The 13,312-nt window shown below is 39.5% G+C and overlaps 1 protein-coding gene across 3 annotated transcripts in view; it reads left to right on the top strand.

Moving 5' to 3' along the window:
- LOC131030063 (protein GAMETE CELL DEFECTIVE 1, mitochondrial) overlaps window positions 1-12,430 on the top strand; it is a 75,176-nt gene extending 62,746 nt beyond the window's left edge. For all 3 annotated transcript variants that reach the window (XM_059207791.1, XM_059207792.1, XM_059207793.1), the window contains 2 exons: window positions 11,767-11,929; window positions 12,014-12,430. In XM_059207791.1, coding sequence (XP_059063774.1) covers window positions 11,767-11,929; window positions 12,014-12,211 — 361 coding nt within the window. In that variant the 3' untranslated portion in view covers window positions 12,212-12,430. The remainder of the gene's footprint in view (window positions 1-11,766; window positions 11,930-12,013) is intronic.
- The last annotated feature ends 882 nt before the right edge of the window (window positions 12,431-13,312 follow it).

Below are 13,312 nucleotides of genomic sequence, written 5' to 3'. Positions count from 1 at the left end.
GCGCTTGGAGGCTTATTTTCATTTTATTTTATTAGGTCGGCCTCTTGTTTTTGCAATTTTATTTATTTTTTGGCCTATTTTGCCAAGTCGGCCTATGGGGGTAAGGTGGTAAGCGCCCTATATATTAGGGATGTTTTGATCGAGTTTAATCAATCATTCATTCATTCTTTCAAGTGCGAACTTGGAGAGCAAGAAGGGGGTGTGAAATCTGGTCTAGTTGGAGCGAATTTGTCCTAGGTGTTGAAGGCTAGAGGTGGTGGAGTTGATGCTTGTGAAGACTAAAGGAGGCGCATTTTGCTAAAGGAAGGACTTCGATCTACATTTTGCCTAGCCAAAATTCACCTTATTTTAGCTTCATTTTTTTAGAATTAATTCTCAAGTGGAGGTATGGCGAGATCATCCTAGTCCCAATGTTGAAGTTTTGAATTTTGAACTTTAAGTTTTTGAAAATTGCGTAGTTAATTAGGAAATGATAACTCAAGATTTATCATGAAGTTTCCTAATTAATATCTTTTGTCTTCCTTTTGAATCTTCATTGCTACTCGTTGCAAAATATATTACTCATTATGAAATGTTGTGTAGGTGTCAAGATGGCGACTCCAAAGGCAGGAGCATCTACTAGTCGTCCAGCTCTCATGAAGGAAGATCAGAGGAATGAAGAATTGGAGACCAAGATCGTGTCCAAGTGGAGCAACATTGGAGATACCAACTTGGGAAACTTCTGTGTGAAGAAGTTTCGAGAGGTCCCTTACATTGGCAAGCCATCACCTGTCGCAAAGAGAATAATTGAAAGTGAAATCATCAAGGCGGCCGGTTTCCCTCCAGCAATTCAGTGCCATGAGCTGATGATCGAGTGTGCTCGCCATTATGACCCACAATCAAGATCAATCGTATCCAAGGAAGGGAACACTTTGGCTTACCTTTCAGAGGAGGCTATAAGTGAAGCTCTCCATCTCCCAGAACATAAAGATATGATTTACAAAAGCTTAGAAGGAGCCAGGTCGATGTATGAAGATGATCCAGACACTTGCTTGAGCATCATCAATAAGAATTGGCTACTCAAAAGTCGTCCTCGCCTGAGCAAGATTCCCAATACACCGCATAGGATCGACTTCCAAGATAGAGTACAGAGATTTGATAACTTTGCTCAATCGAGTTACAGGAGCTCCTCAAGCCTTCTATTTTGAGAAATGGATGTTCTACTTCATCCAAGTGATAGTTCAAGGAAAAGGAACGATTCATTGGGCTAGAATTATTAGCCATTGCTTGGACGTACAGTTGAGAAGACTAAAGCCTACCAAGTCATTTCACATGAGCTCATACGTCATATATGCCTTGATCAGGAGTTTTGAATATGCAGGACTACCTCACAGAGGAATGATCGGAAGAGGACCTGGAGAGGTGAGAGTTTGCGACTCTTATGTTCATTTGCATCATCCACCAGGAAGTGACTACAAGTTAGTCAATGATACCTTCACGATGAACATCACTAGGATATTGCAAGGCGAGATTCACAATCGGCTATCTCTAGATGCACAAGAGCTTGTAAAGAGGTATGGTGCTTGGTTCATCCAGTTTCAAAAGTTTACATGTATCAGAGTTCATGGGTGTCCTTCACCTCCCTACATGTTGCCGAGGTATCCGACAGACAGGATAGTGCTACCCGAGGTGGCTAGGTAGTTGGCAGACTATGCGAAGGCATTCAGACACAGGCATAGAAATGGAATTCCTGTGCCCATCATATTGGGGAATTCAGTTGAGGTATGTCCTAATGCTCTAGCCTTGGATGATGCAGAGAGAGAGTTGGCTTCATATTCATTCACGTTTTTTGCCTTAAGGGAGAATTTTGATCCTTATGGGTATATAGAAGAGACATATGGTAGGAAGTACAAGCACGAATTTCAGGTAGAGGACTTTTGGATGAATCTCTCAAGTGATTTAGAAGTGAAAAGAAAGATGCATTCCAGATTACCTTTAGATTTCATCAGGAAATGCAAAGTTTACAGAGTGGCCGATCAAGCTCAGGACAGTGGCAGACATCTCCAGTCGTCCTATGACAGAGAAGACAAAGCAGTGAAGATAGATTGGAATGAGCCTGAGGTTTTGGACTTGAGAGCTTTGATGGCTCCTGTTTTGTCATGTACTCGCAGATGGGTGGATGTACAACATCAAAAGTTAAGAGAACAAAACGTACCAATGACTTTTACTTTGGAGGAAAGACCAGAAGAAGGAGGAGCAAGCGCAAGTGAAGACAATTCTCATCCTAGAGGCGCGAAGAGGAAAGAAAGACCTGAGAAAAGGGAACCCTCCAAAAAGAAGCAAGAGGCCAATCGAGATCGCTCATCAGGTACATCATCTCGACATGAGAAAAGGACAAGTCAAGTTGAAGGACAAGAGATGACGATGCCTGAGGTTGATGAATCTATGGAGTCAATAGTACAGAATGATAAACCTGAAAAGGGGAAGGCACCTCAGCATTCATCAAGTCGACCTCCCCAAGTCAATGAGCTACATGAAGACAAGAATGATGATGAAGTGACATCTCCTCTCCGAGAAGACGAACCATTGCCTAAAGAAATACAAGTTAGAGAGATGAGATCCGCCATTCTAGATTGGTTGAAGGAGAGACTGACAAGGGTGATTGTGATTGAGGATGAAGATAATGTAATTGACTTAGAGAGCCTTTTAGGAAATTCTCAGGAAGTAACGGAGAAGAAGAAGGCCACCAAGATGTCCAAGATGATCAGAGATGAGACAGGGTCCAGGAAGTTGTAGATAGCTACACCAACAGTGGACAAGTATGAAGGTGAAATTCTCGCAGAAGAGTATGATGTAGAAACATTTGAGCTTGGTCCACTCACTCCTGAGCAGGCACTGGATGAGGCAACCGATTCATTTGAAGTACTTAAAGACAAGCTTAAGGAAGAAATGGAAAAGAATAGAAAGCTTGAGAGAGAGGTCGGTGCTTGGAGAGGCTACTTTAGCCATCTCAATCAGCCCTTGGGACGTTAGGATCCAGCAGTGTCTCTTGTGCAAGCACTTCCCTTGAATCAGTTGGCGAGGCAGAGAGAGTCAAGAGCTTGGTTCAGCTTATGAGCTCTTGGATTGACAAATCCCACACAATTGCCGTTGAATTTGCAACAAGAATGATGCAGACAATCCATCGAGCTATCCAGGTCCTGGAGATCATTCACAACCTAATGATAACTGTAGCCGCTTTCGCTCACACTAGAGATGTTATCATTCCTGTTCTGCAAGTAATCAGGCAAACACCAAGGAAGATCCTAGCACAAGAAAAGATAATGGATGGAGGAGCTCATAATTTACTCCAATGGTCAACTCTACTTCAGATGGAGGAGGTTCTTTTCGAGGACATCAGCACCAAATGCAATCAAGTTGAGGGTGTCATCCATCCAATTCAGGACAAGGTGTTTGAGGTGTTATGTACCATTCTTGGCAGGAGGATCAAAGTTGAGACAGATGTGGACCTTCAAGAGTTGGAAGAAAGAGTCAAGGTCATCTTTTGCAAAGATGAGAATGTCATCACAGATGAACAATGAGATCAACTGTTCGCTACTATGCTCCTTTTTGAGAAGATCAAAGAACTCGAACCTGGATGGGATGCAGTTCTTCTCAAGGCCTTTGATCAGGTTATCCACTTCGAGGAGCGAATGAGGAATCTTCTCGAGATTCCTATTGCTGAGATTGAGGGAATTGTGTCCAGATTCATTGCATATGCTAAGAAGGAACATTGGAAAGGGAATAAGGTTCTAGAAGAGAGGTTGTAGATGATGTGGCACCTTAATTATCATTGGTCTATGTTTCCTAGATTTTTGTGCCAATTAAATATTTGGCTATGCATTTAATAATGTTCAATGAAAGGGGAACTTTTTGTAACAAACCCTAATTAGGGTTTAGGTGTCAAAATCTCAGCCGTTGATCTTCTTTTGATCTGGGCCGTTCATTGTAATTGAGGATGCTATATATACCCTCACTCATTTTCATTTTGTCATTAGAAAATAGATATTAGAGATTGGATAGTTAGAAGATTAGAGCTTTTGGAGAGAAGGAGGTTATTTTGTAGCAAGATTGAGCATTGAAGAAAGAATTTCAAGCAATTGTTGTCTATTTTGGCTTTGAGATCAATAAAATATTGAAGTTATGGTGTTTTATTGCAATTCTTGTGGCTATTTTCATGGTTGTTTACTTTCTTGAATCTTTCTCAGTCGGAGTAGTATTTAAGTTTGAAGGACTAAGTGTCGGGCTTGATCTTTGGTGAGATTCACGTTCCAAACCACTAGCTTCTTACTGATTGTAAGGACGCCGTGTGTGGTCAACTGGAGATATTTGGATTGCTTGAACCTTCAATCATTATTGAACTATTGATATGTACCTTTATGGTAGTATCTATAATTCTTGATGATTTGAAAATCATTAAAACACCTTAGAAGATCGCATCAATTTCAGTTGAGTTGTAATCGCTTGGCAATACTGAGATTGGGAGAACCTTACCAAGTCTAGCCTTCATTGAGTCATTCTTAGGATTAGATTAGAGTTCATCTCTTGCAAACCCTATCTTTTGATCTTTTTTGGGAACCTGTTAGTTTTAGGAAAATTCTGTTCCTGCAATTCGAAAACGTAAGGCCCCTTGATTAAACAACATTCACAACGACCATTGGTGCTTATCCACACGTAGAGATCCTACAACGAAGAACCTTGGAGTCATCCTGATTGATCCTTTTTCGCGACATCTTCAGCAATCAGAGGCTTTATTCAAGAGAGGATAAGATACCCTTGGGTATTTTATTCTGTGTTTGATAGTGTACAAAATACACGTCAACAGTTCCTTGGGCAGCAATTTTCGAAAGAGCGTTTGCCTCTAAGTTTGCTTCTCTATAGATGTGCTTTGCTTCATAATGTTCAATTCTATCCAAGTTTGCTATTATATTGTCTAAGATTCCTTGCAATCTCCAATTTGGAGTTTTTTTCATCTTGATTGCATTTATTGCTATCTCTGAATCACCCTCCCTGAAATGTTTTTTAAACCATGCTTTATGCAATCTATCAATCCAAATTGCAATGCTTTGAATTCTGCTATAAATTATTTGTGTCCGGAGGAATCGGCTTTGCCATTTTCCCTAGAATTGATCCTGTGTGATCTCTGGTTACATATCCTATGCCTGAAGGGCCCGGATCGCCTTTAGAAGCACCATCAAAATTTAGTTTTAGCCAGCCAGGATTTGGAGGGGACCAGGTAGCGGCCTTCCTTATATTGTTTCTTTGCCCAAAGGAAGGAGGAATCCTAATTCCATGCCAATTTTTCCTAATGCTTTCATCCCATGAGGAGAAAGCTTTAGGCGGTTCCGAAGAGAAAGCTGTCTTGTAGTTGACTGTATCCACTATAACTGATTCAATTGAATTTAGGATTGTTTCTAACCTTCTGGATTTGTCATCAAATAACCTGCGGTTCCTCTCCTTCCAAATTTCCCAGACTACACATGATGGGGATACTTCCATAATTATGCTCAAGGTGCTCTCCTTACTTGGAAGAGGCCAACTTTGAAAAAGGGATTTAATGTCATTTGGTAGAGCTGTGATCAGCCCAAGTTTAGCACAGAGCCATCGCCAACATTTGGACGCAAAGGGGCAGCTCAGCAGGAGATGATCCATTGTCTATGCCTGAGCTTTACACATAATGCACCTTGAAGGTCCTTCATACCCCATTTTTGTGAACTTTTCTGCAGTTAAGATCTTCCTTTGATAGGCTAGCCATGCAAAAATCCCTGCCTTAGGAATGACCTTGGAGCTCCAAAACAACTTCTTCGGAATATCCTGTTGATCCTGATCAGGATTGCTAACTAGCACTCTATAACCATCTTTAGGATTGTACTGCCTTGTTTTAGAAGATGCCCACATTAAAGAATTTTTCCCTCTTCTCGGATTGATATTTCTTGCTTTTAGGAGTTCTGAAAGTTGATCTAATTCTTCCCCTGAGATTGGTACTCCTTCCAATGATTTCCACCTCCAGCTTTGAGAATTGGGTGGGCCGTCCTCAATCAAATAATCTCTCACTCAGACACCCCAGTGATGCTTAAGCCAGTTCCCTGTTATAGGAATGTTGAGGGAGCTCGCAATAGATAGGTAGCCTCCCCAAGAATCCTCCCTAAAAAAACTTGATAATCCATCATGAATGTCCCATGTGATCTATTCTGAAATCAAATTTCTGCAAGAGATAATAAAGTTCCAAGTTCTCGATCCCTTGGGGAATATGCCTATTCTTAGAAGATTGAGAGGATCTTGATCTGGTAAATACTTGGTTGCCAACATTCTGACCCATGTGATGTTAGGATTCTTTATGAACTTCCATACTAGTTTGGCCCCTAAAGCTTTGTTTTGCAGTTTAAGTCCTTAATGCCTAAACCCCCTAAGATCTTAGGCTTGATTATTTTTTCCCATGCAATTAGGGCAATTTTATGTTTTTCCTCAGTATTTTGCCAAAAAAAGTTTCTCATCTTTTTAATTAAAAAAGCATTGGCACTTGCTGAGAGGGATAGGATGGATAATAGATAAATGGGAAGGGCCGAGACCACTGCTTGAATCATCACTAGTCTGCCCGCCCAAGACAACCATTTTCCTTTCCAAGAATTTGAGGTCTGTTCCACTTTTAGCTTAAAGGATCCCAAGATTTAGTTTTCCTCACACCTTGATCAATTGGAATGCCCAAATGGATACAAGGGAGAGAACCTTCACTGCAGTCTAGAATTCTAAGTATTTTAGACTGCAAGAGTTTAGAGGTAAAGAAGAAATAGACCTTCGACTTATCCTTGTTTCTTATTTGGCCTGAAGCTTTCCCATAGGTTTCTAATATCTGTTTTAGGTGGGTTGCTTCTTTGATTTTTGCTGCCCCCAAAAGGAGATTATCATCTGCAAACTGTTGGTGTGTGACTGCAAAGTTTCTAGTTACTTTGATTCCCTCTAAAAAATTATTCAGATGGCTTATTTTAATTGTCCTTCCCAATACCTCCCCCATTATTATATAGAGAAAAGGAGAGATAGGATCTCCTTGTCTGATCCCCCTTGAAGAGGAGAAGAAACCTTCTGGCTTGATTGAAAATTTAGTAGTGGAGATGCATTCAAACACCCAGTCAATCCATTGTTTTGCAAAGCCGAAAGCTTGCATAACTTTGCAAAGGAAGTGCCAATCAACACTATCATAAGCTTTTGATATATCTACTTTTATAATCATACCTAGTCTTTTTGTGCTTTGAAGAGTGTGGATTGCTTCTTGCGCTATTATTGCCCCATCAAGAATTGAGCGGCCTGGAACAAACCCTGTTTGTTCTTCTGATATAATAATTTCCATGAGGGGCTTCATTCTGTTCGTCATGACTTTTGAAAGGATTTTGTAAACTGTATTGCATAGAGAAATGGGTCTGAAATCTCCTAGATTTAATGCATTCTCCTCCTTTGGGATGAGGGCAATAAACGTGTTGTTTACTTCCTTAAGAATTCTTCCTGATCTTCTTGAGCATTCCAGAGCTTCTGCAAGATCCTGACCTAAAATATGCCAACACTTCTTGAAGAAATCCGCAGGAAAACCATTCTAGCCAGGAGCTTTACCCGAGGGAAGTTGATTAAGGGCTCAAAATACTTCATCCAACTTAATTCTCTCATTAAGATTTTGATTATGCTCATCTGTGATAATCTTGGGGATTACTTACAGCATCTTTTTTTGCTCAGACAATTGGGATCCATCTAGGTTATTTAAAAGATTAAAGAAGAAAGTGGTGATTTCTTTCTTTATCTCATCGGGGTCCTCTGTGATTTGATTATCCTTAGACTCCAGTTTTGATATCCAATTCTTTCCCCTTCTAATCTTTGTTACATTATGAAAAAAATTGGTATTTTTGTCTCCCATTCTAATAAGCCAATTCTCTCTAGATTTCTGTTTCCAGAAGATTTCTTTTTTAGATAAAATATCCTCATATTCCAAGAGAAGCTTCTTTTCTTGATGAAAGGATTCTTGGTTCATTCCCTCCAGGATGATCTTATCATTTAGTGTTGCCATTCTTTCTTCTATCAATCTTTTTGTTGAGAAGATATTTTTGAAATGCTGTGAGTTCCATTGAAGCAATTTCTGCTTTACAAATTTCAGTTTAGCAGTAAAGCAAAAGAGTTTTGAACCTTCAAATGATGCTTCCTTCCACCAGTTTTCTATCAAAGTGAGAAAGTTTGGATCTTTCATCCACATGTTCTCAAACCTAAATGGGGCTCTGCAGCTATCCTTATTGCCAAGCAAACAAAGCAAAATGGGATAATGATCTGATCCTGAGCAAGGGATAACAGAACAGGAGGGGGAGAATGGAAAGAACCGCAGATCTCCTTGCTAAAAGAATCTATCTATTTTTTCTGCTATGTTGCTAAATCCTTTCCTTCTGTTTGTCCAAGTGAACAAATCACCTGAGTCTATTTCCAAGAGACCATTCCTATCAATCCAGTCATTGAAGTCTTGTTGAGATCCACCTAAGCGGATTAATCCTCCCCTTTTATCAGAAGCTCTTCTAATAGCATTGAAGTCACCTCCTATAAAAAAGTTGTTCCTCAGTTAATGAAGACAAGACTTCATCTAAGGAAGGCCATAAGAGTTGTTTTTTGAGTGGGGAAACTGGGCCATAAGTGTTTATAACAAAGAAGATTGTACTAGTCTGAAGATGGGAAACTTTAGCCAGAATCCAATTTCTATTTGAAGCAATGCCCTCAACTTTAACTTGGGAAGGCTTCCAGATTATCATTAAGCCTCCTGAAGCCCCTTCTAAAGCCACTGTCAATTGCAAAGATGTATGAAATAGGGGGCTAATTCCACTTCCAAATGTGACTGCTTGCTTACTTTCCAGTTTAGTTTCTTGAAAAAAAATGATGTCTGCATTGACCAAAAGAATCCTTCTTTTGATCACCCTTTGTTTGTTAGGGGCATTGAGGCCCCTAACATTCCAAGATAAGATTTTCATTGCTGTTCAGGAAGGGGATTCCCCTTCCCTACTTTCCATAGATCTTGGAGTTTTGATTGATTCTCCGCAACACCATCTAAAGATCTGGCTTCAATAAGGGATTTGCGACCCTTCTTAGGAGGGGAAGAGCCAAAGTCTGGTTTCTCCAATCCCTCATGGTTCTGATGCAGGCCTAGTTTTCTTTTTTCTTTAACCTGTGAGTACAGGACTGCTAGGGGGGTATATTGCATCCAGATCTTCATCCCGAACCATAAGATCCTGAAGAAGTTTCTTAGCATTCTGGTCTAAAGAAGAAACCAGGTCTTGAGGAGCTAAAGACAGAGACAACATGAAAGGATTTGGACTTTCCACCGGTAGATTAAGAAACTGTTCTGAGGTGGGTAAATCTGAGGAAGAGTAAATCTCACCATCAGATAGAAGAGGCTCTTGGTCCTCTTCCAAATCAGCTTTAAGATCATTTTCAATGACATCCTCTTCCTGCAGGATTTTAGCAGTTTGCATAGGTTTTTTGCTGGGCTTAATTTGCTGTAGGGATCCTCTATGCTTACATCGCCTTAAACTATTTTTCTTTTTTGGGACCTTACCAGGAGGTTGGGAGAAGATGTTAAATGCTCTTCTGGTCAAGGAAGGAGTTTTTTTTGACCAAACAGACTTCTAACAACTTTTTGAGACTGTATCTTTACAATCGGGGAGAGAATAAGAGGACAACTAAAAGGAGGAGGAGAAGATGGAGAGACCATACCTGTACTACAATGTGTCAACTCGCCTAGTATCCCTTCTGATAGATGATTTGATCTAGGAGTGTGAAGAAGTTGTGAGTCTAGAGGAGCTGAAGACACAGGCGTAGAAACATGAGCTCTATCTTGAATCTGCTGAATAGCATTCTGACATGCCTGATCTGCAACCATTGCAGTTGATGCCAATAGATTTTCTTGACCCCTGACCAACTTCTGACATTCTTGCTCAGTAGCAGTTCGCTCTTCAGGCTGGTGTGTAAGGTGGATAGCACCCATTGAAGTTGCCGCTGAGCTATTTCTGACTATTTGGTTTCAAAGGATACATTTGCCAGGGATTTCCTTTCCCATCCTTCTCACTCTCTGTTTCCATCTGCCCATTTCTGAAATAATTTCTAAGTCGCTATAGAAGCCCTTTTTAAGGTCAATCTCCACATAGATATTTGCTACATCTCCTTTTAGGCCTTTCAAAAAATTTGCCTCAATACCCACTAGGGATCCTAAAGTGTCACCTTTTTTCAGCAAAGCCTCCGGGCACCAAAACTCAGATGGGAGGCCCACTAAAGACAACCAGACGGGGGATTTCTCAAATCTATGTTTCGCCGGGTCAAAGCCTGGTTTCCAATCTATAAAGTGGAATGTCGACCCTTGGAAGAACAAAGGACAGCCTTCCATGATTGCTTTCTTTAGAGACGAATCAACACATTCTAGAAGAAAGAAATCATTCTGAAGCTGTCTGATTGAGATCAAGCCTGGGAATGAAGACATCCACCATGAGATTATATCTTTGCTATTCCTGCCTATACCACACCATTGTGCAAAAAGGCATTTTCTTTGAGTCGGGCAATCATGAGGTTCATTGATTCCGAAGGTAGAACAAAAAGTTTGCTACCCATGGATTTCCCGCTCCTTTTTTGGTCCTTACAAACAAAGTTAGGAGTCGGTCGATGAGAAGATAGTTTTTTGAAACCCAATACCTTGGTGCCCCTGAAAGACAAGGTGAGTGCAGCTAAAGGGCAAGCTTGCATATTTTGGCGAACATCATGATTGTAGACCAGAGGTGCCTTGGATGCAGAGCATTTCTGAACCCTAGCTGAAATTGGGATGTTATTTGAGCCTGTTGCCACTTTCTTAGCCCGGGAGTCTAAGCTTAAGTGTTTTCGAGAGCTTACATTCTGAGCATTGCCAGACCAGCGGGGGAGGGCTTTTTTCTGTGGGGGGAGACTTGTCTGAGAACCCAGCTAGGAATGCCTTTGAAAAGTCTGATTCTTCTTTCCCTGAGCACTCGAGGGCATCTGGGTATCTGTCCAATAAGTCTGCCGTCTAGAGGGGCCCTGATATAAATGTGGATTTTGGAATCGCACTGATTTCTGAAAGCCTTGATTTTTATGGGATCTCTGAACAACCAACGAAGGATCTCTGGAAGAATATCCTTCGGGGATCCATGGCCTACCAAACCCCCTGCCTGGCCTTAGTTCGAGACCGCCATGAGACCGCCATGAATCCGCCATCACTTACCTGTTCAGATAATTTGTCTCAACATTTTATATATGCTTAAGCGCAAAGCATGTGCAACTTGAAGTACTGAGAGAAATGTATTATTGTTAGGTACAATGATGTACTTTAAAATAGCTGCCTAAGAATTCATCTCTCTATACGGGAGTGGGATCATTTTTATCAATTCAAGATGAAGAATTCATTGAGTCCATATCATTGGTCAGCTTTATAAATTGAAATTAAATCTCCAGGAGAATGGGAGATGAACTTTCAGTATAGAACTAGCTCTAATATTTTTCCTATGATTTTAGCGTTCTCCTTTCTGAGTTTCCATTTCCTTTGTGCATTTCAAGTTGAGCCAGCCTTATAAAACATAAGGGTGAAGTTGCGTTGCAAATTATGCATTTTAATATTTTAAAATTTCCTTTTTAGTATTCCATTTTACCTTCACAAAATATATGACTGGCAACCCTACAAAAATTATACTGATTTTGTAACATGAGTGTTATATATTGTTTGTAATGTAGGTTCTTCGATTATCAAAAACTCCCAAATGATCCCAATTTTAAAGCATATCCAGAAGGTTGGGAAGGAGTTTCTAAAGATGAAAAGCCATGGGAGGTCTCTCAGAAGGAGGAGGATATCCTCCTCCAAGAATTTGAACGGCGCATGGCCTTCAACAAAATTCAGGTACTTGTATAATTTTCATTTTACATGCAATTTTTTTTTTTAATTAATTGGCATGATAAAATTGATTTATGTCTTTGTCCGTAGATTACCAATTTTATCAAATCCCATATATTCAGTCGAAGAAGACCTATAGATGGATGGAAGCACATGATAGAGGTAGTTGGTCCAAATGCCAAGAATAAAAAGGGTGGTACCAACAAGTTTGTTAGTGATGGGCCAACAAATTTTGATGAAAATCAGAAGACAATCCCTAAAAGGGAGATTGATGAACGCCGTCGATAAATCATCAGAAGTTGGGGCACTTGTGTAAATGTAAAAGTAAAGGGAGAATCAGTCAAACCATTGTTTTGACACCTTTCTTTTGTGCTAGAAAATGAAAATGACTTATACAGGGGAATAGAACACCACCATTTGTATTTATAATGCTTGTTTCTAATAGCACAGCTCTTAAATCCATATTAAAAACCTATTTTACATCAAATTTCTCTCTTTTCCCATCAACTAAGGTGCTTACCTTTTTTCAGTAGTGTTTGCTATATCGCTTTTGCAAGCATCCCTAGTGTGAGGTCGTCTATAATTATTAATATCTATCTAAAAAAATCAAATTTTATATTCTATTTTTACAAATTTCAGAATGATACGATTTTAAAATTAATCTTTGAAAATATTAAATTTTATATTTTATTTTTTACAAATTTCAGAATGATACAATTTTAAAATTAATCTTCAAAAATCAAATTTTATATTTTATTTTTACAAATTTCATAATGATATGATTTTAAAATTAATCTTTACAAAGTGTTCCGTTGAAAAAGAAACATTAATTTCTTTTTTGGTTATACATTACTTCAAATTTCAAAACCCTTTTACAAAGACTAGTTTAGGCAAGATATTGGAGTCCCATTAATAGCTATAATACATGATCAAAGACCAAGAATGTAAGGATGAAATTTTCTCAAACACTAACATGGAACAAATAGCATAATATATGCAAAACATCAATCAATCAACATTCCCCAACAAGGGTAGTGAGAAACAGGTAGGGAAAATTGCCTAATAACAAAATAACCATCAACTTAGGGTAGTTTGAATTCAAATCATTTTAGGGAATTCAGAATCCTTCCATAGCCTTATATTTTGACTCAATCCAAATTCCTTCTTGGTAGAATTCCCTTTTTTATATGTGAAGATTGAGATTGATTGAAGTGGGACTTGCAGAATGCATCTCAGCTTAAAACATTTTCCTTATTAGGGTCCATTAAGGTGAGTCAAAGTTGAGACTCAGGAGCAGGGTTGGTTAGATGGAGCACACAATCCAAGGCATCCTTAATTGAATCCTTCTTGTAAGTCTTCTTCTATCTTCTCCTAACAAGAATAGATGCA

Source organism: Cryptomeria japonica, chromosome 7 (assembly GCF_030272615.1).
Source record: "Cryptomeria japonica chromosome 7, Sugi_1.0, whole genome shotgun sequence".
In the NCBI taxonomy this organism is placed as follows: Eukaryota; Viridiplantae; Streptophyta; class Pinopsida; order Cupressales; family Cupressaceae; genus Cryptomeria; species Cryptomeria japonica.
Note: the sequence above shows the minus strand (reverse complement) of the source record. Positions and strands in the feature narration are given on the sequence as shown.